Genomic DNA, 24,782 nt, shown 5'->3' with positions numbered 1-24,782 from the left:
GAGAATTCATTAAAACCTCTGGAGATCAGTAGAAGCATCACAGGGATGTAAAGTTGTATTTTTAAAGTGTAGATTCTCCAGGAAACTGGAAGAAATGCTTGAAAAACATAAAATCTCTTCTCCATTTACTCTTGCCTTCTTGAAGAAGGAAGTGACTGACGTCTATTCTTTTCAATTTCTCTTCAAAATCATTTTCTTCTAAAAACAGGCTGTTGACCATAGTGCTCTAGAAGAAAACTGACTGTTACAAAGTTCTGAGTGACACAGCAGTTCCTGCACTCCTTTGGGAGAATGGTTCTTACAAGCTCGGACCTTCTAAACAGACCAAGATTATATTCTTTCAGTTAGAAGGAACATCCTGAGGAAAATGCGAGAGGAGACGTGGTAGAGGGAATAAATCTTTATGGAAGAACCACAGTACTGAAATCTGAAGCAAAGGAGATGATCTGCTGTGTCTGCCCTAAAGGCAACTGCCCTTTCTTGGTGGCACCCACCTGCTCATAGAGCTAAACAAAGAGATCCTCTTTGTTGCTCAGGAGATACACTCACAGCATTTTAGTTCTCTGCACTGGATTAGTCTAGCTGGATCATAAGGTCATGCCTGTCAGAAACCACAAATCAGCTCCCCAGGAGGGCATGGTGTAGAAGGAGCCTGAGCAGCTGGGCTGAGCAGGCTGGTGCAGAGCACCTGACTGATGTCCTGCATGATAGCAGTACAGCTGGGGAACATTTCATCCAATGTGTCAGTGCCATCAATGTGTCCATGCTGACATGGCTCAATCTGCAGGCCATGCAGAAAGGTATTGTAAGAGCTGACAATGGACTTGGGCATGCACTTTCTTTCTCTGACATACTGACAACTGGCAATGCCTGTCTCTTTGTAGATATAGGAGAAACCATGGTGTGACATCTATTCAACTATGGTCCTTATCATTTTTCTTCTTGCCTTATGTAGGCGTATGTGGAAACTGTCCATTCTCCCAGCTACAGCTGAGGCTGAGTCCTGCCCATGCAGGACAATGACAAAAACTTCCAAATAAGCTATATTATGAATTCTTGGGCTTTGCAAGCTTTGCCTTTCCTGAAGGGAACCTGACACTTCTAATTTTGGTTTGGATCAGAATAAACTCTTACAGTTAAACACCTTTTCCTGGACTGAGCTCTGGGCATACAGTTTAAACACAGATTAAATCCTACTGGGGCTGGCCACTTTTTAGAGGAACATGTTTCAGCAGCTTTAGAAGCATTACATTGTTTGGCCTTTGTGCCAGTGCTAGGAACTGAACAGGGCCTCCTGGTTCATTGATGAGCTGCTCTCCTTATCCCATGCTTTGGTATCTTGCCTGTCTTTGGAACCATAATCTGACCACTGTAACCAAGCCATTCACTGTAGGAAATATACACTGAAAATCACTGTTCACGTTTAAGATTAAATGCTAAAACTGGGCAAATGCTTTATTTAAAGGGTTTGGAACAACAAGCATTTAAATGCAGCCTTTTTCCCTCCCACACAGAGCTTTTAGAATTCATTATTTCCCTGCACCTTTAGGACTTGTCAGCAAGGTGTGTATATCTAACTGAGCGTTTCTTTCTCAAGAGACTGTTTCATCAGCCAGAATAACTTCATGGCTTGTAGTATATAGAATCACAGAATCATAGAGGGTGGGAAGGACTTCTGGAGATCATCTATTCCAACCCCTCTGGTTAAAGCATGTTGCCTAGAGCAGGCTGTGCAGGAAAGCATCCAAGCTGCTCAACTTGTGTGATACACCTTTGGCTCTGCAGCTGTACACCTTTTCCTCTCCAGCTGTGCTGGGGCTGCCTTTGTTTCATTATGACCCTAATCCATAGAATCACAGAATCATAGAATTGCTCAGGTTAGAAATGACCTTAAAGATCATCAGGTCCAACCACAACCTAACCATAGTACCCTAACTCTAACAACCCAGTCCATGAGCACCATATTCCCTTCTATTGGCTGGACTCCTTCAGCTTTATAAAAGACAAAGGATGATGTATAAGATAAAGTCCACTATAGAATATACACTGGTGGCTTTAATAAGACACCAAGTTGACTAGCATGACTTTTCTCTCTCTTTTCCAGAAATCACAAAGCTACCACAAGCACCAAAAACAGCAGTTATTGGTCACCTTTCTCCAATAGCCGTCATCAGATTTTCTCCTTCGCTGCCAAGGACTGACATTCTTCATAGCCCAAATTCTATGCCTAGGGTTACCAAACCATCTATTGCTCCCAAGTGAAAGCTCTCCACTGATGCTGAGGGAGGATCCAGTGTTTATTTAAATCATTACTTAAACAAATATCAAATAGTGACTTATCTGATGGAAAGCTGTATGATGGAAATCAATGCAGTACTGAGTGCCCACAGTCTAATAATGAATACATTCTACTTCCTGAAGCTCAGCTGATGAGCAAAGACTGCAATGACTTGGAGAATGGGTGTGATTAGAGCTTAGATTTCTCTGCACCAAAGGAAGTCATGGAAACTCCAGAAGAGGCAGAGAAGGAAGTGGATAACATTGTTAATGATGAGGACACTGGCATTCAAGATGTCATGCACCGTAACTCTTCAGTTATTGCTGAACCAATAAAACTAGACCATGCAGCATCAACCAGAGACTGTGGCCAGTCTCAAGTATTTTGTGAAGATTTCTCAGATGCTCCTGATGGGAATAATTGTGTTTCTAAGAATGCAGATGAAGATGAAGATATTATAGGTGATTGTAGTGAAACCAAAAGTTAGGAGGAAACTTCTAACAATCTAAAATTGGTTAAGGATGATGGTCATAGATGGGCTGATGGTGATAGAGATAAGGGTGATATCTTTAGAAGTCAATAGCAAAACTCTCCCTCGATTTTGTCAGTTTTGATCAAAATGGGAAATAATATACTCGTAAGTAAAGAAAATGCCAGGCGTTTACAGCTGGTTTGGCATGCAGGACTGCACCAGTGGCCAAAGAGTCCCTGGATGCTCTTGGAAAGAGTGGGGTAAAAGCACCACTGGGCTGCAGCACCAAACCACATGTGGAGGCAGAAAGTCCAACCTGGGTATCTGTTTTATTCAGACCCTTACAGAATCACACAGAATCACAGAATCACAGAATGACCCGGGTTAGAAGGGACCTCAAGGATCATGTAGTTCCAACCCCCCTGCCTAGCACGGCCACCAAACATACACCTTTACTAGATCAAGTTGCCCAGAGCCCTGTCCAACCTGGCCTTGAACACCTCCAAGGACGGGGCATCCACAACCTCCCTGGGCAGCCTGTTCCTTACAACCTATTCTGTCTACTTGGGAAATGCGGTTGTGGTGGGTCACCAACTACAGCTTGGAAGCAGATGAATATGTAACTTCAGTACAATGTATGTGTCCCTGCTGGTCAGCCAGGCCAGGGAATACAGGGGCCACAGAATGCAGAGTTGGCTGGGTGTCTCAGTACAAAGCTGAGGTGGGTTGGGCAGCCGTGAACATTTCTTCATGCTCTTATCATTATGCTGGATGAATTAATCTTAGCAAAGGGCAAAACTGCCTGTGCTTCCAGCTGTAGGGTAGATGAAGCCAGTGGTTGGTATTGGTCCAGAAACCTCTAGGCACAGATTAAACATTTGTGGAAACTGTGGCCATACTGTGTTCAGTAAAGTGACAGCTCTCCTATGTATTAATGACCTGTGTGAAGCTCAGAAAGGGCTCAGATGTACAAGAGGCCCATGACTCAGTGCTAACCCAGGGGCTGCTTGTTACTGTAGGCTGCAACATATCACATACAAAAAATTCAAAGTGATGGGAAGATGTGAGTCACTTCTGTGTCTCAACATGAGGAGATCAGGAGACAAAGTTTCTTTATTCTTTCATAAGATGCAGACAATATAATAATGCTCCACTGAGGAAGCAGATCTCATACCTTATCTCAGCAACCCTTTCTCCCCATCTAGTTTCTCTATTACTGTAACTATTAGTTGGTGTGGTGACAACTAATAATTACGATATCCCTGGAAAATGATAGACCAAATTCAGTGGTCGGGTAAACTTTCTGCATCTTGAGCCTTTCTCTCAGCTCTTTATTACATGATGTAATGTACACACTGAGGATCAGCTGGTGAAATGAAGTAAAAAAAGCAGAGAGGCTCCGGAGAGGCCAGGGAACAAGTATCAATCATGTCAGCCCCACTGAAGTTAGCATAGACATGCTTTCCAGAAACTGAGGATCTGGCCTTTCCAGGGCAAACTATAGGTGTACTGTGAAAACAGATGCTAACAGTAACTTCATTTGGCAGCTCAGGGCAAGAGCCTTATCCCTGGACATTGCTTCTATATTAATTTGATAATTTCCATATCTCCATGGGAAAAATTCTGCTCAGATACAATTGTCGCTTTGCAAGACAATCCTGGCCAAGATGCCACAAGGTGACCACAGCAGATAACCTTCCATAAACCTGGAGACATAAAACAAGCCAATGACCTACTATATGGCCATAAATATAAATTTAACGAAGGCAGCACTTATTCATTAGGCAGAAGTCAAGAAATGACTCCCAAGTCCTTCAAAGAAAGTAGATCCGTTAATGTCACTTTCCGAATCCAATGCCCGATGCCAAAAAACCAAGGATGATTTCGATTTCCCAAGTCAGCATGAAATACCACTGCTTTAAAATTAAAACCAGGAAGCTTTCTTACTACTCATATAATTCTAGATTTAAGTCCAACTTTTTAAGGGGATGTTCAGCTAGTGTTAGACCTGGCATTTAGCTTTAGTCAGACAATGAAAGAATGGAGGCGGCAGTAAGAAGCATGCTGTTAAAAATAAATAAAATCAGTTTAAGTGATGTTCTATAAAGAGTGCCTCCTGAAATGCCTGTAACCTCATGTGGAATCGGCAATGGAGCTATTATGTGGATGCAGCAGGTGGAAATGGTTGTAGGAGAAAGGGCAGAAGTCTGCTGTAATTGCTCAGTGGTGTAGATCGGGAAGAGCTGCACTGAAGCCAGAGGAAAAGGTAAGGAAACGTGATGATGGTTTCTGCCTGGGAACAAAGTGCCAATCTCCTCTGAAAGACAAAGTCAGGGTCTGGCACATCTGGGGCTCCCTAAACACCCTAAGATTTCACTTTGGTGGAAGGAGTAAGCAAACTGTACTCCCACATGATATTCCCCTCAGTACCTTCCATTTCATTTCAATAACTGCATTTCCTGGAAGCTGCATTTTATTCCATCTATTTCAACCTGTTTTCTAGCTCTGCTCCCTGCACAGGTCTACCAAAACGTGTTATCACCTGGATCCACAACTTTTTATTCTGCATCTTCCATTAATTTCTCTCACAATTCCAGAGGTATCTTACACCTCCCTTACTCTCTCCCCCCCAGGAATACAGATCTGCCACTGCAGCCTGTGGGAGATAGATAGGGATGGAGGGTGATCAGAGGGTGGCAGGGCTGTTGGGGAGGGGAAGAAAATGATAGCAAAAAAAAATCCATGTGAAGGGTAGGATTAAAATAAATAAATAAATAACTGAGTGGGAGGGCTCTATTCACCTTCTTAAATCCAATTTAAATCACTCTCTACAGGCCTAATCTATAGCCATAATTACATCATTTCGTACAACAAGCTTGTGAGAGGTCTTAAGAAATTTATGTAGATTAAAATTCATGGGTGCCATAGTACAGATCCCATATTATTAAGATTGATTAGGACAGCTGATGCTGTGATTAAAGAAGCCAGCGTTTACTGTTGTAATTAATTAGGTATTCAGACACAACAATAACTGCAATAATAGAAAGAATGTGCTGATCCGGCAGAAAACAGAGACCGATTCTATGTTTTATAGTCTCATTTTGCCATTTAGGGACTGGACACCACTCAGTCAAAGATATGTTGTCCCATTGTCTGTTTCTGTACACATCAGGGGAGCTCCCCTGCTCTATCATGTGAGCTGGAAACAGTCTCAGGTATAGTAGATGCTTGCTTGGGACGACAACAAATGAGCCTACTATGAAATCCATATAGCTCATCACTGGAAATCAGAATTATCTCTAGTATTTTCCCTATAGACCTGCCTCCAACCCCATCCAAAACTGGTCTTCTGCTGGGACAGGACAATAAGAGTCACATCTGGCCAAGAGCTTCCAATGGACAAAGCAAAAAAAGCACAGGAGAACTGGAAATGTCACAGGGTGGAGGTGGCTGGCCAAGGTGACTTACTAATTCAGCAGCAGAGCCAGGACCAGACTTCTCTACCATTGCCTGAGCCCACAAACATATAAATCAGGGTCAGGTTTTAAACATAATGAAGCACTGAACTCCATGTTTTTGGGAGCTTACTTCAAGTGACCTCCGGAAAAGAGAAAACATTCTCACTTAGGTGCCACTCCTCTGAAAACTTCAGCAAAGTGCCTGCTTTGTATTTACACCTTCTTCCAGATCAGAGGAGAAAATGCTTTGCCTCTGAAAAGGCTCCCACAACTGCCTTAAACAACCTCATTCATTATGTCTGCAGTGTGATCGTTCGAAGTACACAGCATCATTAAAGTAGCTTAGACTACAATTGAAGATGGCAACTTGTTATTATATTTTTAATGAGTGCATTCCTTCACTTATTTATTTTACCAGTAAAGCGTGGTTTATGGCACGTGGCAGATTGTTACAAATGGGTCAAATAAATGCTTTCCAGTCATAATGATGTTTCAGGAGCTCACTGTTGCACTTTTGAAACTGCTGATACAAAATATGAAAGTGAAAGCTCATCTCGGGATTTATGGTGGACAAATACAACAAAGCCAGACATTTCCCACAGCAAGTAACTAAGCCTAGGGGCTGCTGAGCCAGGTATTTTCTAGGACATGGTGTATGACTGGGCTGAATGTTATGGGGATTGGGCCTTCCTATAGGTGATTTTGTTATTCTTTTCTTGTTCCTGCTCTTTCCTTGTTCTCCTGACTCACATCCTCTGATAGCTTTGAGATGCGTGCAGTGGGGTGGTGGAACCTGGTTCCTTTCTCTGTCTGCACAAATGAGTCCCTGATCCTATTCAGTATCACTGGGAGGGGTCTGTTGAGACTGGGGCAGATTCCACGACCAACTAGTTTGGAACAGCAGCCTGCCCATAAGTAGTGCTGCTAGCAAATTGATAAGGTAATGGATAAGACTGTTGTATCACTGTGTCGGCAACTCCTCTCGTACACAATTAGCTTGAGTAATGTTAAAAATTACAGATGGAGTTTGAATCCTGTCTCTGATGGCAATAGGTGAAATTGGTTTCTTCTTGATAGCTCTTTGTTGAGCCAAGGAAAATAAAATGATGATCTTGCTTTAGCTCTTAAGACATGAGTTTTCACAGGACATGCATTTACCTATGGGGGACACCTTTGCTGTCAGTTTCAGCAGTGGCATGGAAGTGTGGGCATACAGGCTTGGCTAATAGCTCCTTGCTAACAGCTAGTACTCAACAGAGAGGACTGGACCCTATGCAGGTTATCAAGTGGAGCTTGCTGTCTCACTAACCCAGACATAGACACTGAGTAAGCAAAGGCAAATGGAGGAACTTCTGCAGTATCTGCAGTGAGGATATATAAAGCTGTGCCTGGCAGCAGCAGGCAGCCAGGTACGGTAGCACTGTGAGCAGGAGAACATTGAATGAGGCAACACATTTATAGAGAGTCATGAAGAACTGAGGGAAGTCTTTTGTAGATCTCAGTAACCCAAGCCCAGACTAAATATACTGAAGAAACCAGTGTCCTGGAAAGCATTCTCCATCTGAGGCACCGCACTGCTGCCCTACCATTGGGTCCCACTGAGTACTATGGGATATCTTCATGCTTCCTTCCTGGGCAGCACTCGCTCTTTTCTGAGTGCTCTGCTCAGTGCCTTCTTCTAATTCTCTCCTTTTGTGTCACTGATCCTGTGACAGCTGCTTCTGTCTTTTCCATTCACTGCTCTTTGATCTCCCACTTTTCTCTCCTCCTCTTCCCAAGGAGATTTTATTTCTGCAGGGAGTAGTTTGTCTAGACCCTCATAATGCAATCCAGTAGTAGCAGAACTTGTTTTTGGAGAGCAGGGTGCTGATGGTGTGAAACATAGCAGAAGGCAGTGCAGATGATCTGTACTGTTGTTGTAGGTCAAATGCTGTTACAAGAAAGGCATTGGGCTCTTGATAGCCAAAGAACATGGGCAGAAGAGAGCAATCCCTACTACTGTGACTAATGGTGAAATGGCAAATGCTCTTGCAGTACTGCAAAGTACCATGGCACAACAGATTATGCTCATTGTCCCCACTGTATGTTGTGACACACTGCCATGTTCAATAGCTTTGCAAGCTGAAGACTAAGGGGCATGCATTAGCACAACAGGGCCAAATATCCAGAGGGACTTACACTACCAGAAGAAGAAATATTTTCTCTCTTTTGATTCTGTCCATGCCCAAAAGTGCAGTAAGAGGCATTATGTACTGGCTGTACTTGGAGAGGGTGAGAGCACGGCTTGCAAAGAGCTGTCTGCAAGGAACTGTTTTCAGGGGATACTGCATGGATCTGTAACTCAAGCAGAAGTCACAGAAAGAGAGAATTCCTGCAGGGTCCTGGGCTGTGATTAGAGGCCTGGTGAGTAGGGATGTTTGACCTATTCTTGCCTTTGCCCCAAGTCCATAGGGGGTTCAGATGTCTGACCCAAATGGTACTTTGTGTGAGTCCCTGCTCCACACAAAGGCAATATATAAAAAAGAGGATGGGGTAAGACAGAAAAAAAAAAAAAAGAGAAAAGAAAAAAAAAAAAAGAAAGGAAGAAAAAGAAAAAAGAAAGAGGGAAAAAAGGAAGAGAAAAAAAAAAAAAAAAAAAAAAAAAGAAAGAAAGAAGAAAGAGAAAGAAGAAAAGAGGAAGAGAGAGGAAAAGGAAGGAAGGAAGGGAGAAGAAGGAAAAAACAAGGAAGGAGGAAGGAAGAAGGAAGGAAGAAGGTAAAGGGAGAGGAAAGGAAAGGAAGGAAAGAAGAAGGAAGTAAGGAAGGAAAGAAGAAAAAGGAAAGAGGGAGGAAGTGAATGAATGAAAGGAAAGGAAGAAAGGAAGGAAGGAAGGTTAAGGAAGGAAGGAAGGAAGGCAAGGAGAAGGAAGGAAGGAAGAGAAGGAAGGAAGGAAGGAGAAGAAGGAAGGAAGAAGAAGAAGGAAGGCAAGAAGGAAGGAAGGAAGGAAAGGAAGGAAGGAAGAGAAAGAGGAAAGGAAGAAGAAAGGAAGCAAAATAAACAAGGAAAGGGAAGGGAGAAAGAAAAAAAAGAAGGGAAAAAGAAAGAAAGGAAAGAAAGAAGGGAAAGAAGGAGAAGGAAAAAGAAAGAAGAGAAGGAAAGTAAAGAAAGAAGAAAGAAAAAAAGAAAGAAGAAGAAGAGAAGAAAAGAAAGAAAAAGGAAGGAAAGAAGGAAGAGAAAGAAAGAAAGAGAAAGAAAGAAGAAGAAATAAGAAAATGAAAGAAAGAAAGGAAAAGAGAAAGAAAGAAAAAAGAAAGAAAGAAGAAAGAAGGAAAGACAAATAGAAAGAAAGAAAAGAAAGAAAGAAAGAAAAGCGCAGTGAAGCTACAGGGTAAATACAATTACAGAATTTGCACCTACTTTTAGAGTGCAAAGATTGTGGAGAACTTGAGTCGCTTGGATGTAACATCAAAAATATTATAGCTAGACACAAAGGTGAATGTGTAGACAAACTGCACAATTAATGAGATTTATTTGGGTCTGGATGATGTGGATGTCATCCCTCTACAGATTTTGATTGTCCTGCTTTGCTATTTTCAGGCAACAAAGCACAGGATATAATGGTCTGAACCCACATTTCAGGTTTTTTTTGTTGGGTATGAAAAAGTATCTAAGAGCAAAATTCAGGGCATTAAACAATATATGACAAGTCATAACCATAGCTTACTATGGTAACATACATAATACTGCAGCACTCTCGGCCACTTTTAGAATGAGAGATATATCATAAAAGAAAATTGTTTGGAAGATGCTGACTTTTGGATGGGCACTGGTATGTTCTTTTCTTCTCTGTAGTGTTAGTGCAATTGAATGCTCAGCTTTAACATTTTATTTCCACTCTTGCATTTAGAAATGCAGAACCACGGGGCAGTGCCAGTAACAGATACAACATTCCAATGATGGAATAAGCTGCCCAGTGATGAAAATTTCTTTCTAACCCCAAGCAACTAGTGGCCGGATTATATAATAAAGCATGAAGGTTTGTGTCTTTTCTACATTTTTATCCAGTCTAATGTGACTCTGGATGTCATTATCCATATAAATGTCTAATCTTTTTTTTTTTTTTTTTTTTTTTTTTGGCCTCAATAAAGCCTATGGCAAGGAATAAAGTTTTGGAGTGCATAAATGCTCATTAGCAGGAGAAGAGAATAAGATGGAGGAAACACATGACTTGTCCTACACCCAACCTGCTACAAAGGAACTTGCTGTAAGAGATTCATTGCTAGTGGGCACAGGCAGAAGTAAAATGAGAGGTGAGGGCTTGGCTGACCACTTTATACCTCTGCTATCCCTTAGGATGTCATTGAGATGAGAGAAAGTTGAGCACCAGGAAAGACCAATGTATTGCTGAAGACATGCTGAGATAAACCCAAATGCTGTACAAAATATAATATTTGCATGTCAGATTTTCTTGGTAGAGGGGAGACCCTCTGCCTGCAGTGAAGACAAGCAAAGATGATTTTACCTTTCAGTATCTAATGCTTTTGATGTTTGTGCATGGACTTACTACGGGCTGCTGGCTGAGCAGGGCTCTCCAAAAACAGAGAATCAGACTAAGGCCATTGACTTTTATATAATATTGGATGAAGTGCCTAACTTAAAGCTTTCTTTAATTATGGAGGTATTTAGAGATAGTAATAAAAGCTCAAGTCATTATGATTCATCTAGAAATATCATCTTTTCTCTGATATTTGCATTAATGGATCGTGGACAATTAGCCAAGAGAAGCTAGATAAAGCACTGAAAAACACTGACAAAGAAATGAGTGGATAAAAAGAGCAATGATAGGCTGGCAAACAGGTAAATACTTAAATGGATAAAGGAACCAATGGATATATCACCTTAAAGATAGGGTTCTTTCCTGATGTTATGGCTGAGCTCACTGAGCACACTAAGGCTTCATCCAAACATCTGATGCCTCCATTAGCTGCCAACTAATCATCCCTCTACACTGCTACAAATATATATACATGCCTAAATTTTAACACAGTAAGTTCCCTGATTTCAGTTCTGCTTAAAGTTCAACTCATGGCTAAATGTTTATAAGATGTGTGTGGGGGGAAAATTATAGCTATTTTTTCATTATTCAATACTTTCCTTCAGTGACTTTGAGCAGCAACTAGGAAAGACTGTTGTACTTCTTTGTTATGATATTTTTTCCTTGTAGCTCATAAAGTCCCTGGTGAATCTTAGAAGTTTTTAGGGCTGTTTGAGATGGAAACAATTTTTTTGTTAGGGTGTTTGTGGGCTTTTTGTTTGGAGTAACTGGCTGATTTCTTGACAGATCAGATTAATCTGAGTGTCCCAGGGTAAAATATGCCTTTGCCAGGTGGTAGATAGGATCAATTAGTAAAATTCACTTAAAATTGTATTGTTGTGATTGGTATTATTAGTGTGCATACAATCATTGCTAAGAAATGTCTTTCCAGCTCCAGCTTGAAGCAGAGGTCTTTATCAAATCCCAACAAAACTAGAAAAATATAAGTGCACATTTAGGACTTGTAAACCCCTAAGTTCTTGGTGATTACAGCCTCACAGTGTCCATATATTGTTAATATAGGCATAGGGGTAGATACATATTCTTTAATCTCCCTGACGGGGTGATTTTGACGTCAGAAATCAATGAGGGAGATTAAAGAATAGTTAAAGAACTAGCTCTTTTGAGCTGGTTGCAGTCTATGAACCCTATGAGCTGTCTCCAGTGGCGTGCCAGAAAAGGATGAAGCTGAGCCTGTTATGTGGATGTGCTGAACTAGCTACCATCACCAGCCCTGGTAAGGCTACAGGGTTTGAATGCAGCAATTGTTTTGGAAACTAGCACACACTGCCTGGTGCAGGGTTTAGCCCTTCTAAAGTAGCTGATGCTACAGACATTTCCTTTATACAGATGAAGCAGGCTGTGAGCACGGCAGTGGTCTGGCTTACCTGGGTAAGGGTGTATGCCATTAGCAAACACGGCTTCTGCGGCGGGCTGCCCGTTAGCCTGCGGCGGGAGGCCAGTGAAACCATTTACCCCAATTGGAGATGGGATGCTAGGCACAGCTGGTGCAGTTATGCCAGGAGGCGTGCTTCCACCTGCAAGGGGGGAAGAACACAAAATCAAAGCTGATGAGTACTGGAAGCAATAAATATGTAGGGAAAGCTCGTGACACAACAGCTACGACCACCACACAGAAATCTCACGATGATTCAAGAAAAGGAAAATCTTCCAAACTTTCTCGCAAAGAAAGCAACCACTCACATGATCGCAGGCTAAACTTACCATTGCTCTTATGTTTGGAAAGCATTTAACATAAGAAAGGTTTGCAAAGCTTTTTCTAACAGCCGCAAATTTGTTTGATGATCCCGATCTCTAAGACTAGATCCGCAGCTAACGTCATATAGTAGAAGACAGCAGAAATGCTGCCATTCCTCCTCAGCTCTCTCCCTGGAGTACTACATGTTTGATGACTTAATAAGCACACATTTCTTTCCTGGATATCATTTAGCACCAAAAGCAAATTCACAGTCCCACTTTTCTACAGTTTCTCTTTGGAGATGTCAGCTTTGTGGGCGTAGTGATTTTCAGGGCCACTCTTTCTGCACTCTCTCATGAATACACATGTGGTGTGCAAACTAATTTTGAACTTCAGCATTAGGGATACTTAAAATGTTTGGCAAGTTGATTTGTAGCCTACAGACAGACAGCAATAGATTTTTAGTGTTGCTGCTTTGCTCCTGCTTGACTTTATAGTTTTAGCAGGGATCTCTCACAGAAAAGGGGCAAAAATTAGGCTAACGTTTTCTTATGGAACAGCGCTCATCCCTTTCCTCCCAGACTCATAATGTGGGGGCTGTTCCTCCTATTTCAGAGGAACAATTTAAACTTTATATTTTGTGTGGGATCGTGTCACCCATTGATAACAAAATCTTAAAATTTTGAGGGGAGAATTAAATCCCTCTGCTATCTTGCTGTCTTCTCCTGTGAATATTTGAAAGGGCTGGACAGTTTGTGTTGCTTGATACATATTCAGGATATTTTTAGAGAACAAAAATGAGTTTTCAATATGCACGAAATTGTATTTTTCTCTTGCTGTTTGTGGGTGGGAAGTTAAACTCTTATCTTTACCTGGTATAGGGAACCTGCTTTGGCAGGGGAGTTGGACTTGATGATCTCTGGAGATCCCTTCCAACCCCTATGATTCTGTGGTTTTGTGATCTTCAGTAATAATTTTCTGTGTCAGGATATACTACTGATTGAAAATACCACTTTTTTTTTCTTTTTTTTTTTTTCTTTTTTCCCAGGAACCCCCTTTTTAAGCCAATTGCAGAAATCTTCACCATCGCAGCACTCCATGATGGGTTAGTCCAATAACACACTTTAACGACTACTTAAATCTGTGCTGGTGCTTTAAGAGAACCCATACAGATTAATGAACTGCTTCAGTACGTTCTGATTTGAGCAGCCCAAGAAGCATGCAATATTTCGTCTCTTTTCTTACACCCTGAGCAGACAAGCTGCTGCTTCCTCTTTGCTTATTTAAATGGTGTTGGCCTTTAAAAACGTCCTCGGTGGGGGTGCTGGGAGCCAGTGGTGGCAACCTGAGTCCAAAGGCAATGCTCTCAGCATATGCCATAAGCTTGCAAATCACAAAGGCTAGTTAAAATTTCAGTTGCTTTTCTGGATCTCTCTTTTATTTGCATAGGCAATGTAAGTAATGTTTTCTAAAACTGCAGCAAGGGATTTGCGCTTGCTATTTTGTGCATGGGTAAGGAAGTTTAGGAATATTCATTGCAATTCTTTAATTTTCTTGTTATAAAGAACCCCCTGGAGAGGTCAGATCTGTAGCTGGAGTAAGACTGGCATAATGCCACCACAGAAAACAAATGGCAGTGGTGCATGCCAGTTGTGGGTTTCATCCCCAGTTTGAGATATCTTGCTGAAGCTACACTGGGTGCAGATTTACAGCATGGAAGGAGGAAGAAGAAAGAAAGGAAGGAAGCCCTAAAGGAAATATCCTTTCTAGTCCTCTCTTTGCAGTAAGCAGAGTGTCACAAACATCTCAGAAGACCCACCTTTCCCTCATGTTATATTAAGACAGGAGAAAAGTAAAATGTGTACCAAAATTCCAGAGACATGAAATCAATTTCCTTGTGGATGTAGACTGTCATGTGAGATGAACTTCATAGGGAACCATTAGAATACAGGCAGACAGCATAAAGTTAGCATGCTGTATGCAGTGCCCACTGTGATTGCCTACTGCTCACCACTGACTGCAGGCAAATAAGATGACTATGTTGGATGTATAACTTTCGTACAGTTAAAGTCTGGTGTGTTGCACCCTGTCTCTTAGATCTGTTAGATCTGCCTGGATCCAAGGCTCATTAAGTTCCCCACTCCCATGGGAAGTTGTGAACATGAATGAACTCATGATCATGTTCTGAGGAACCCACTGTCCTGGAGGCTGGATTAGGAATGCAGCAGAAACAGGTTATGGTCTGAGAACACGAGGGGCCTGAAGATAGAAACTCAGAGGCGCTGTGCTCAGCCAGCACCTCCAGTGCCTTTAGGACTTCTGTGTTACCAATGTCTTTTTTTCTAGCACAATTTTTCTTTTGCTTAGGAAAGATCAAAACACTTTTTCTTTCTCTCTCTCTCTCTTTTTTTTTTTTTTCCCCCCAACGTTCCAAACACTTTTTCTAATGTCTGTTTTTCAGAGAACTTTGAAATGTTTCATTTTCATTCCAAGTCAGAACAAAGATATACTTCAATGACTGGAAATCCTGCTATGAAGCAGAATGATCATTTTCCATTTGGCTTTCTGAATGCTAACAAAAGCCAGCAGGAGAATTCACTTTAGGCTTCAGATATCTCCTGGCTACTCAGAAATTGCTGCTAGTGTTGTAGACTTGCTTGCTCAGACATATGTGAAACATTTTCTATGCATCTTATCACAAGCTTTGTGAGTGTTGTGGTAATACAAGGAGTCATTTCAAAGTCTAAACATTTCACCCAAGGAATAATTGTCAATGGACATTTCCACAAACCATTACAGAGGTTTTTCGTGAAGGAAGCTACACATTCAAGGTAAATCTGCAATAATGCCAAAGTGCATAGGCTCTGGTATTGAAAATATGTCATAAGAAGAGTGTAAAATCTGCCACCGTGAAAGAGATCAAGGGATCATCTAAACCGGCGTCTTATTTTCAATAATGACCAGTCATGGGTTCTCTGAAAACCATGTAAAAAACATGAGCTCTCTTTCCTCTTCTGTATTCTGACAATAGTTCCCAAAAGGTAGTGGGCACATCAGGAAAGTGCTAACACAAAAGAAAAGCTGGGATATTTTTTCATGCGCTGTATATTGTGGCTGGTGCAGAATTTGGCTATCGTGCTAGTATTCACACACCTATGCCACAGAAGGGCTTATTTTCAGGGCATTTATATGCAAAAGTGACTGTGCTTGTTTGTGGTGGGGACATCACAAACCACTGACTGGATTCAGCTTTCCAAGCCCTGAGAGCATTTGAATTCCAAGCATTCTTTGTTTGACGTTCTCTCTGCTCCCACCAACACAAAACAAATCTAGCTAATGCAAATATGATAATCTTTCCAGCAGCGGGTTTAAAGGGTGCACATATAATTAAGCCACTTTTCTATTTGGATTTGCAGTAGCTTCATCGACTCATTGTTTATACATTTATCGCTATGTAAACATATATTTTGAAATGTATGGTGTAAGATTTTTGAGTCAAGCACTTTTCCTTGGTTCTCCATAAGCTGGTGTGGAATTAGATCTCTCTTTCTCTCCTTTTCCCCCTGCACCTCATATTCTAATGGCATCAACAGAAAAGATAAATATCTGATCCTGTAGCTGCTGACATTGTTCCAGCTACAGATTGTGAAGAGATGCTAAGCTGTATGTTAATGTAGAAAGGGTTGGTTTTTGGTTTTTTTTGGCAGACAGAGGTTAGCAGAACCGGGTTCAATCAGAACAACTACTAAGCCTGCATTACTGTGGCATGTTGTCTCCTTGCCATCCAGTGTCTTTCCTAGCTGCAGTGTCAGTTGGCCTTTTCCTGCTGGTGTGGATTTCTCTGCATTCAGCAGTGAGGCTGCTCTCTTACCAATCTGCTCTGCAGAAGAACCAGATCCTTCACTCCCAGCACCAGCTGCAGCATGGCTGGCTCATGCTCACCACTGCCACATCTCACTCACTCAAAACTGTTGTCAAGCTGGTCCTTTCCAGGTTAGTTCAGTGTTTCAGGTCCACATAATGGCATTGCAATGCCTCATTATTGAACTCAGTCTCATCTCCAGTACCTCTCATAGGAACAACTGGCATTGTCTCTGCGACCCTAAATTGTTCCTTAGAAAATATTCTTCTTCACTGTTCCACCTCTGAATCTTCTGCTTCCCAACAGAGTCAGCAGGATATTGCAAACGCCTCCAAATTCTCACTTCTTTCACAGTTCGGCCCCAGCTGTTACCCTGATGCCCTGCAGTTAGGCCAGCAATCCCTAAATGGTTTATCTGTCCTGCCATTTCCTTGACCTGCTCCTGTCCAAATGATTTTCTTGTTCTTGAGGAAAGCCAGTCCTACTTACACCTCAGCTTAATTCTGTGCCCCACCAGCACAGGCTTCTCATGTCCTGCTACAGCCCAGCCAGCTGTGGGCCTGTCACCAACTACCTGTCTATTCTGTCTACTCCAGCTATGAAAAAATCTCACCAAATACTTGCACTCCAGATAGCATCAAAGGACTTCTCTGAGTGCCAGCAGCTCTATTTCACAGTAGGTAAAAGCTTATGCATTCCCAAAATACAGCTCATCTCAATAATGACATTGCATCTCAGTACAGATGTCATTCTGTTTGTGTCTGGGTCAGCCTGGCTACAACAGCATGAACACATCCCTCATACATCTTTACATAATACCAGAAAGCCAGTACAGGTCAGTGTAGGATAATAGAACTTCTCAGGTTGGAAAAGACCTTAAAGATGATTGAGATCAACCGCAGCCTAACCAAACTACACTTGCTCTAACAACCTTCTGCTAAATCGTGCCCCTGAGCACCACATCTAAGCTGTTTTTCAACACATTCAGGAATGGTGACTCAGTCACCTCCCTGGGGAGCAGATTCCAGTGCCTTTGTGTCATTATTCCATTGTGCTAATGGAAAGTTGTGTAGGGGATGATGCTGAAGGTCATGGTTGCGAGCCTTTTCCAGTGCCTTACAACTCCCTCCTTCCAGCAAAATCCATCACATCCCACATCTGGTGGGTCTCATCCCCAGCATTCACCGGCTGCTCAGCATGGAGCATTGGTAGCCCAGCAGCTCACTGTTGGTGATCTCTCTGACTTTGCCTTTGCACCTTTTTTGTGACACAGATACAGACTCCCAGCTGGTCCTGCTCATCGCATAGGACTCCTGTTCCAGCCCCCTAAAATGATCTGGTCTGACCTCTGCTCCTTCCTTGTGGTGGCTTCTACCAGCAAGACCAACATTTCAGCAAACACTTACAGAGGGACAAGCTGACAGTTAACACTTCCTTCAAGGTCTCTCACCCCTCCTAAATTTCCTGCCCTTTGTCTCTTCCACCCATCCCAGCCCCTTACCTGAGGTTGGAGTCATGGGGGCAGCTGCCAGGCCATTCATGTTCAGAGCCGCCATCTGCTGCATCTGGGCTGCAGCAAAGGCTGCCATGGGGTTCAGGTAGCCGCCCTGCGCCACCGAAGCCATGATCGCGGCTTGCTGCTGCATCAGCTGGAACAAAGAGAGCAGGGAAAAAATATCACGCGGTCACCAGCAGAGCAGCCTGGGTCACCAGCACCAGGATGGAGACCACAGGCCAGAGTGTGAGGCATCTCTGGACTTTGAGATGCTAGTTTGGTATGTCCCTGCCCTTTGCACTTCTTTCTCACTACAAGAGCGAGAAGCCAATTGCATCAAATGTGTCTCAGAGCATCAACATGTCTTTATGGTTCCCACATCCCCAGTGTGTTCCCTAGTGTAGAGGTCTCCTGTGAACTGCACTCAACACTCTGAGTTCTGATCTTTCCTTACTGAGAACGTCAGAGAGAATACTTTAAATGTTCCAGAGCAGAGAGATTTCATGGCCTGTGCTGCTTGTATCAAAGCTCTGGGAAGGCACTGATGGCTGCTGATGGGAGACCAGTGTATGTAGAGCAGTTAGAAGTGAGGATCCCCAGTATCTCCAAAGCAGCAAGCTTAACTAGTTCTCTGGGGATGATTTGATCTATTTTCATCTGTTGGTGAGAAAAATTGGTTGGTTTTTTTCATGCTGCTGTGAGGTCTCCAGTGGGCACTAAGCTAAACCATGACCAAAAACCAGAGTCCATGTTAACCCAATTACAGCACCTATTTCCAACACAACCAAGCAGATATACTCCCTGAAGAGCTATGCAAGAGAAGGGAGTTCCCCTGCTTTAGCAAGATTAATAAAGTGCAGTGGGAAAATCCCTTCACGGTGGTTTTGATCTGGGATGATTTCTGTAGCTTTAAGTACTCTTTTTTTTTTTTTTTTTTTGCCTTCCCAAAAAGTAATTAAAATGTTGCCTCTTCTAAGGCCCCTAAAAAAGGTAGAAATGAGAAATCTGGGCTGTATTTTCAGGCATTTTGCAGTATGAGTTTTGGAGCAGAAGAGTGGTGAATGGCAAAGTATGCTTCCTGCATTAAAACCAGACTGTGCCATCATTATTTTACACTCTGAGCCTAGCTTTTAGATGGTGCAGTTCATGCATACAATATGACTGCAGTGGGTTAGCTCCTGAGATGAAGGAGAAGAAAATTAGATGAATCTTCCTCTTTTCTCCTTCCCTGGAGCTGCAGAGTGAGCCGGGCAAGGCACATCTGAGGTTCTGTGAGACAGCATCCAATCCTCAGTAAAGACTGATGGTAGATGCATGGAGAAGGTGTGAGGAAAGAGGATGAGCAGAGTCTGAAACCTCATTTTGTTCATTCCCCCGCCACATTTAGCATGTGATTTGATGATAATAATGGAGAAGGAAGCTATTTTTTTTTTTTCCATAGTGATTGTAGAAGTGACTCATGTCTTATCTGTCAACAGAATGAGTTTTACTCTCTCTGTGATTTCACTCTCTATCAAGAAGTCACTCCCTGATGTTGTTGTTTAAGCACACGGGATACACTGTTCAGCATTAAACAGACCTTAAAAGTCATGAAGTCTGATAAAGCCCTGACAAAGTCACAACAAAATCTGTTCCTTACTGTTTAACATTGAAATATTGGCTGAATTAGCTGCTCATACATATACACACTGGAACAAATCCCTTAAATCATCACTGTCATTCAAAAGCTGAAAAATTCCTTGTCACCACCTGTGAAGAGTCAAAATTAAAGGATGCTCTGCCACTGACCTGTTGTATAACTGTGGACAAATTGTGTATTGTTGCCTTGATTTCTCCAGCTATTATACACTGGGGCACAGGATATCTATCTCCTCACGTAGGGGTGCCTTCAGATCTACAGATGAAAATTGCTGTACTAGAGCTGAGTACTATTATTTTTCATAGCCTCATGCAGATTGGTGCCAAGGCGGTGGCTTCCCCTTTGATTGTTAATTACCCTTTTTTATTGTACCCTGCATAAGACACTTTCACATTTTAATTAGTGATATCCTGTTCTTTGTAATTACTGATGGAGTGATTAGACAATCTTTTCTATTATAGCACAAAGCTGATTCCTCTTTAAGGAGTACATTTGTTTCTAGGCATCACTGGAGTTTATTCTCCAGATGGGGTACTGAGCAGGTGATTTTATTAAGTATGCCAATAAAGTGAATGAGGAAAGGGGAATCCATCCATCTTTAACATTGGTCTGACTCCAGCACTGGGTGTACTGACCCATATTTCATTTTCTGTGTTGGGTAATTCACCTGGGGACAGCTGAGGATATCACTAGTGGCTTGCAGAAATGATAGCCAAGTTTTGTGCCTATAGCATCTATTTAGCACTGCTGACCAAAGCAGCATCTTTCTGAGATGGATGCAGTTGCAAGGGCTTGATTCAGCCCCAGTCTGTCCTTTGCTAACTTTTATTCTACATTCCTCTAAACCTGCACAAACAAAACATGGAGTTTCCTACAGCTGATCATGTGTGTGCCGTGGTCAGTCTGGCTGACAGATAACAGCCTGGTATTTGTAACAGAGACTTTCCTTAGGGCTTCTAGGCAGACAAGGGGACTATGATTTTGGCATTTCCCCCTGTCAGATTCAGTAAACTAAATACAGATGGTATTTTCTCTGAGCTGGTCACCTACTACAGTTGATGCGATAACAGGAAGAAGGGTTTAGGCCAAGATTCATCTCTCCCTTCTGTACCCAATTGCCTCTGGGCAGATGAATTGCAGCCTTGTTTCTCCCTACTAACTGCATTCAGAGCCCTAGGTGATCTGTTCTGCTGCACATAGTGACACAGCCAGGTGAAATCACTCCCACCCCTCACTTGGCCCACAGCAGATATTTTTGGATGACAGTTTCCAACCATTTAAAATAAAAGTATTAATCTTTGTTGTTGTTGTTGTTTGCATTTTAACTGCACTAAAAGAGACACAGGGTTGTATCTACACAACGTTGTCTTGCCAGTGGTAGTACAAATGATTGTGCTGCTTCAAAGACAATCACCATTTTGCACTCAGCAGAGCTAAGCAATCACTTGTGACATTATTTACGGCTTATGCAACTTCTATTCCTGCTTACGGATGTCACTAAGATGTTCATTGTTAACTCCACTGTGGCAGGTGCTCCTCCTGGTTTGCAAATGGTGTTTGACTTCTTGTCTATTCAGAGGGCTTAAAGTTAGCACAATAAGATGCATGTTGGGAGACTATACCTTGATACATGCATGCCACTTACTGCAGTACAATGCCATGCATGCTCTTCTGTTACAGATCTTTAGAAAGAAGGTATTTTCTCTCTTGGTGTGGGAAGAGCAAGATATTCCTAACCTTCTTATTATTGCTTCTTAATACTGTGCAAGAACTGCAGCTAAAAGACTGGTGTGTTTCAGAAAAGCATTCAGATAAAACTGGTCGTATTCCCATAGAGACTCAGGAGCTTGAGGAGCAAAGAGGTTAATTTTAGCTTAGAGTTAAAAAGCTAATGCAGAAAAAATAAGGTAGTAATTAAGGCTCTTAACTGTGTTTTGGGAAACTAGGTTCAGTTGCTTCTGGGATAGCGAGAATCCTGCAGGGAGAAGCCACCTATTTCTTTAATGCTCAGTGCTCCTGGGACACCAGAGTTGTCCTGGAGACCTGGAAAACCCCCTAGCATGGTGAACAATTGAGCTGAGGAACTGTACCTCGTGACCCAGAGGACACACACATCACTACAGCTTTCATAGACACTTCATAAGGTCCATCTGGACGTCCTCCAGGGCTTGAAGGAGTATAGCATCCCAAACCTGAACACAGACACAAACCCCAGCTAACTGGCTGAAGAGGGGACACCAACTCTAACAAACAGACATCACAGCCCTTTGTGACATTCCTGACACCTTTCTGCTTTCATGTTTCCCATTCGTGCCTTGAAGATGTAGTCCTTCCCTATTACGTCTAAGGTACTCAAGGATAAAAGAACCAAAGGGGAAGACCAGGGAGACCTCTTCAGACCATCTTCTGGTGGTTATAGCATGGCCAAGTGCAGCAGCACTGTGAAGGTTGGAGGATGGAAACTCCCTCACCTTGAAAGAAGCTGATGACAAAGATCTCAAGTTCTGTGAGGGTCACTGGTCTTTCTTATAAAATCACCAAGGCAATCCCAAGTGAGCTCAAACAAAAGTCACCCCTCTCCTTCCCCAGCTCCCCATAAAGACAAATGTCCCATCCACTCTCTTTTCACTTTGAAAGGGGCCCAGTGTATGATCCCAGTTAATAAAGCTGTAGAAAGTGAGGCAGTGACCCCACCAGAGGCAAATCAATAGCAGCAGGGCCCCTGGGTATTGTGTACTTTAAAATATGCCATTTGAAATGCAGATTTTCCCTGCCTGAGCTGGGGCCACAGAGCACTAATCAGAAAGGCAGCAGCCTTATTATCTTTGGCTGTTCCAAGGGGATGGAAGGGAGATATTCCTTTCCTCAGCTGAAAGGATGTATTTCCTTTTCTTCTCTTCACTTCCTTGGCGTGATCTTTGCCTCAGCATTTAGAGCTTTTTCCCATCTGATTTTATGGATTCATTCCACAAAATTCCTCCAATCAGGCTATTACTTATTGCTCAAATATTTATCTTCTGAGGAGACCAGAAGATGTTACAGACTGGTTGATGCATAGAAACAGCAGGCTGCAGTGTCTATACCAACGCTTGAGAATCAATGAGACAGATGAAGAGGCACTGGTGAGGCCATACAGGCATGAAGAGGACTCATGGCAATGTGGGAGGATTCACCCCATATGGTTTTTGCTACCTCAAACAGAGGTGGCTAAACTGCAGTCAGCTTTATCATCAGTGGATGGACAGATACCTACATAGGGTTTTCCATTCTATCCTACTCTGGGAGATTAGGATGAAAAATAAAGAAGGATGTAGTGTGGCAGCACAGCTGCACCAAAGCAAGAGGTGACCAGTGCTAACAAGTGTGGCAGTCTCTCAGTCTCTGCTGCAACCTGTGCCCCAGGACAGACAGATGCCTGACACCGCTTAGCATAAGCTCTTGGACATCAGTAGAACATTAAACACGCAGCACAGAAACAAAGTGCGTGCTTCCAGCTTCCGTCCAGAAGTGGGCCCTTGCATGGTCAATATCAGTCTAGAGGAATGTATGGAGGTGTGTGGTCAGAGGTGGTGGTGGGTATGAGAATGCCACCTCTGGCTTGAGTGCCTGTTAGTCAGGAGGGCTGTGCAGCTGCGCTTACTTAAGGAAAATCATCCCTTCTCTACAGGAGCCACATATGCATGGAGAGATGAGATGACTTCCTCAAGGCCAAAAGCTCCTTCCAGTGATAGCACAAGGATGCTCAATTCAACCTTACCCAGACCCTAAAAGATACAAATGTGAAGCTGAAGGTAGGGGAGAAGAAGGATTATTTGTGAAATACTGTAGTTGAAGTAGCATGATCATTTCCCTTGGCAAAGGCTTTCTCTGAATGATCTGATGACCTTCTCTCTTTATTTTTTTTTTCTTTCCCTGCCTCTGAATCACCTGACATTTTGTCTGACTTTTCATATTCTTCATTCTGTAATAATAATAAAAGTAATAACAGCATCCTACGCTTCTCACCTCTAATGATCTATACAAACACTTAGCTAATTAATCCTTATGATATCCCTGTGATAGAAAGAGGTAAATAAAGCGATCAATCAAGCAGTAAGAAGGCTCATATTTGGTGAAATCACAGAACTGATAAATCCACGACTTCTTTATCTATCTGGTCTTTGGAAAAACATCTGGAAGCCCTCAAGCAAACTTCAGATATTCTGAGAAAGTTCAGAAGGGTCCTGCCTTTTAAAAATTTATTTCCAGAAAAAAAATATATATATTTAAATTTTATTAAGATAAAACCAACCAAACAAAAAAAAAGTGCAACATCTGGATTCACATGTCTTAGTGTTTTTCATACTGATACACAATGGTTTGGATTTGTAACTTCAGAGAACCATGGAAAAAGAAAGAAACTGAACAAAATATAAAAGTACATGCAGCCCAAATCTGCAAATGGCCATGCCATGGTTCATTCCCTGCTGCTCAATTTATCTGAATTACCAGGGAAATGACAATCAGATATGAAGTATTCATCCTGCTACAAAGTACTGTGGGTTCAAAATAGCTTCCTCTTCTGGAATGAATCAGAATAACTGGTTTGCATAACTGGCAGTATTTACCAAACATATGACCCTATTTTGGTCACTGAAATGTAATAACAATTATACATAGAAGATTGTCCGTCTATGCAAAGTAATTTTTCCATGTTTTTTAAGGGCTAGATGATTTCATTTAAACATCTTTACAAATTAATTTTACACCATGAATTAAAAAAATGTCCAAAAAATGATTCTTCCCTCCAGCACCTCCTCAGATCATTCATGAGAATGCCCTTTCATTTCCCTGGGAGCTGGGGCAGGGTGATTGAGGTGGGCGGCTGGGCTGTAATGGACAGCATCACAGGATGACTACTGCCACACTGCCCTGAGGTAAGCACTGTGCTGGATGTGCCCAGATTCCTTGCAGTTGCTGTCTGCAGTTCAGGAGCTGCAGCCATTTGCACTTTTTCAGAGTGAGGGGAGCTAGGATTTACTGAAGGAAAAGGATTTGTTCCAGGCCAAAGAGCAAATGTTACTATTATCTGTGCTTCCCCTGTCCCCAGTTTGTCCATTTCCACTCACTGAATCTCTGCCTGTCCCCTGCTGCAGGAAGCAATCAGTTCCACAGCTGGAATTTGGCCAGGAGACTGTGGCTAACACTCCCACCCCATTTTTTATGTAAACTTGATTTATGACTTTGATCTTATTTTAAATAATTTAAAAATTAAATAATTTATACATTATCTGTCATTTTCCAAGGCTCCTTCCTTTGTTCTTGGT

General features: G+C 42.2%; 1 protein-coding gene across 5 annotated transcripts in view; it reads right to left on the bottom strand.

Annotated features, from left to right (window-relative positions):
- CELF4 (CUGBP Elav-like family member 4) overlaps positions 1–24,782 on the bottom strand; it is a 706,944-nt gene that overhangs the window by 56,552 nt on the left and 625,610 nt on the right. For 4 of the 5 annotated variants that reach the window (XR_004305625.1, XR_001551883.2, XM_015848275.2 and 1 more), the window contains 2 exons: positions 17,844–17,991; positions 12,170–12,319 (listed from right to left, as the gene is read on the bottom strand). Coding sequence is in view for 3 of the 5 variants with exons in the window: in XM_015848275.2 (XP_015703761.1) it covers positions 12,170–12,319; positions 17,844–17,991 (298 nt within the window). In the remaining 2 variants the exon portion in view is untranslated. The remainder of the gene's footprint in view (positions 1–12,169; positions 12,320–17,843; positions 17,992–24,782) is intronic. The other variant, XM_015848274.2, reaches the window with a different exon arrangement.

This window comes from Coturnix japonica, chromosome Z (assembly GCF_001577835.2).
Source record: "Coturnix japonica isolate 7356 chromosome Z, Coturnix japonica 2.1, whole genome shotgun sequence".
In the NCBI taxonomy this organism is placed as follows: domain Eukaryota; kingdom Metazoa; phylum Chordata; class Aves; order Galliformes; family Phasianidae; genus Coturnix; species Coturnix japonica.
This window is presented reverse-complemented; position numbering and strand designations above follow the sequence as displayed.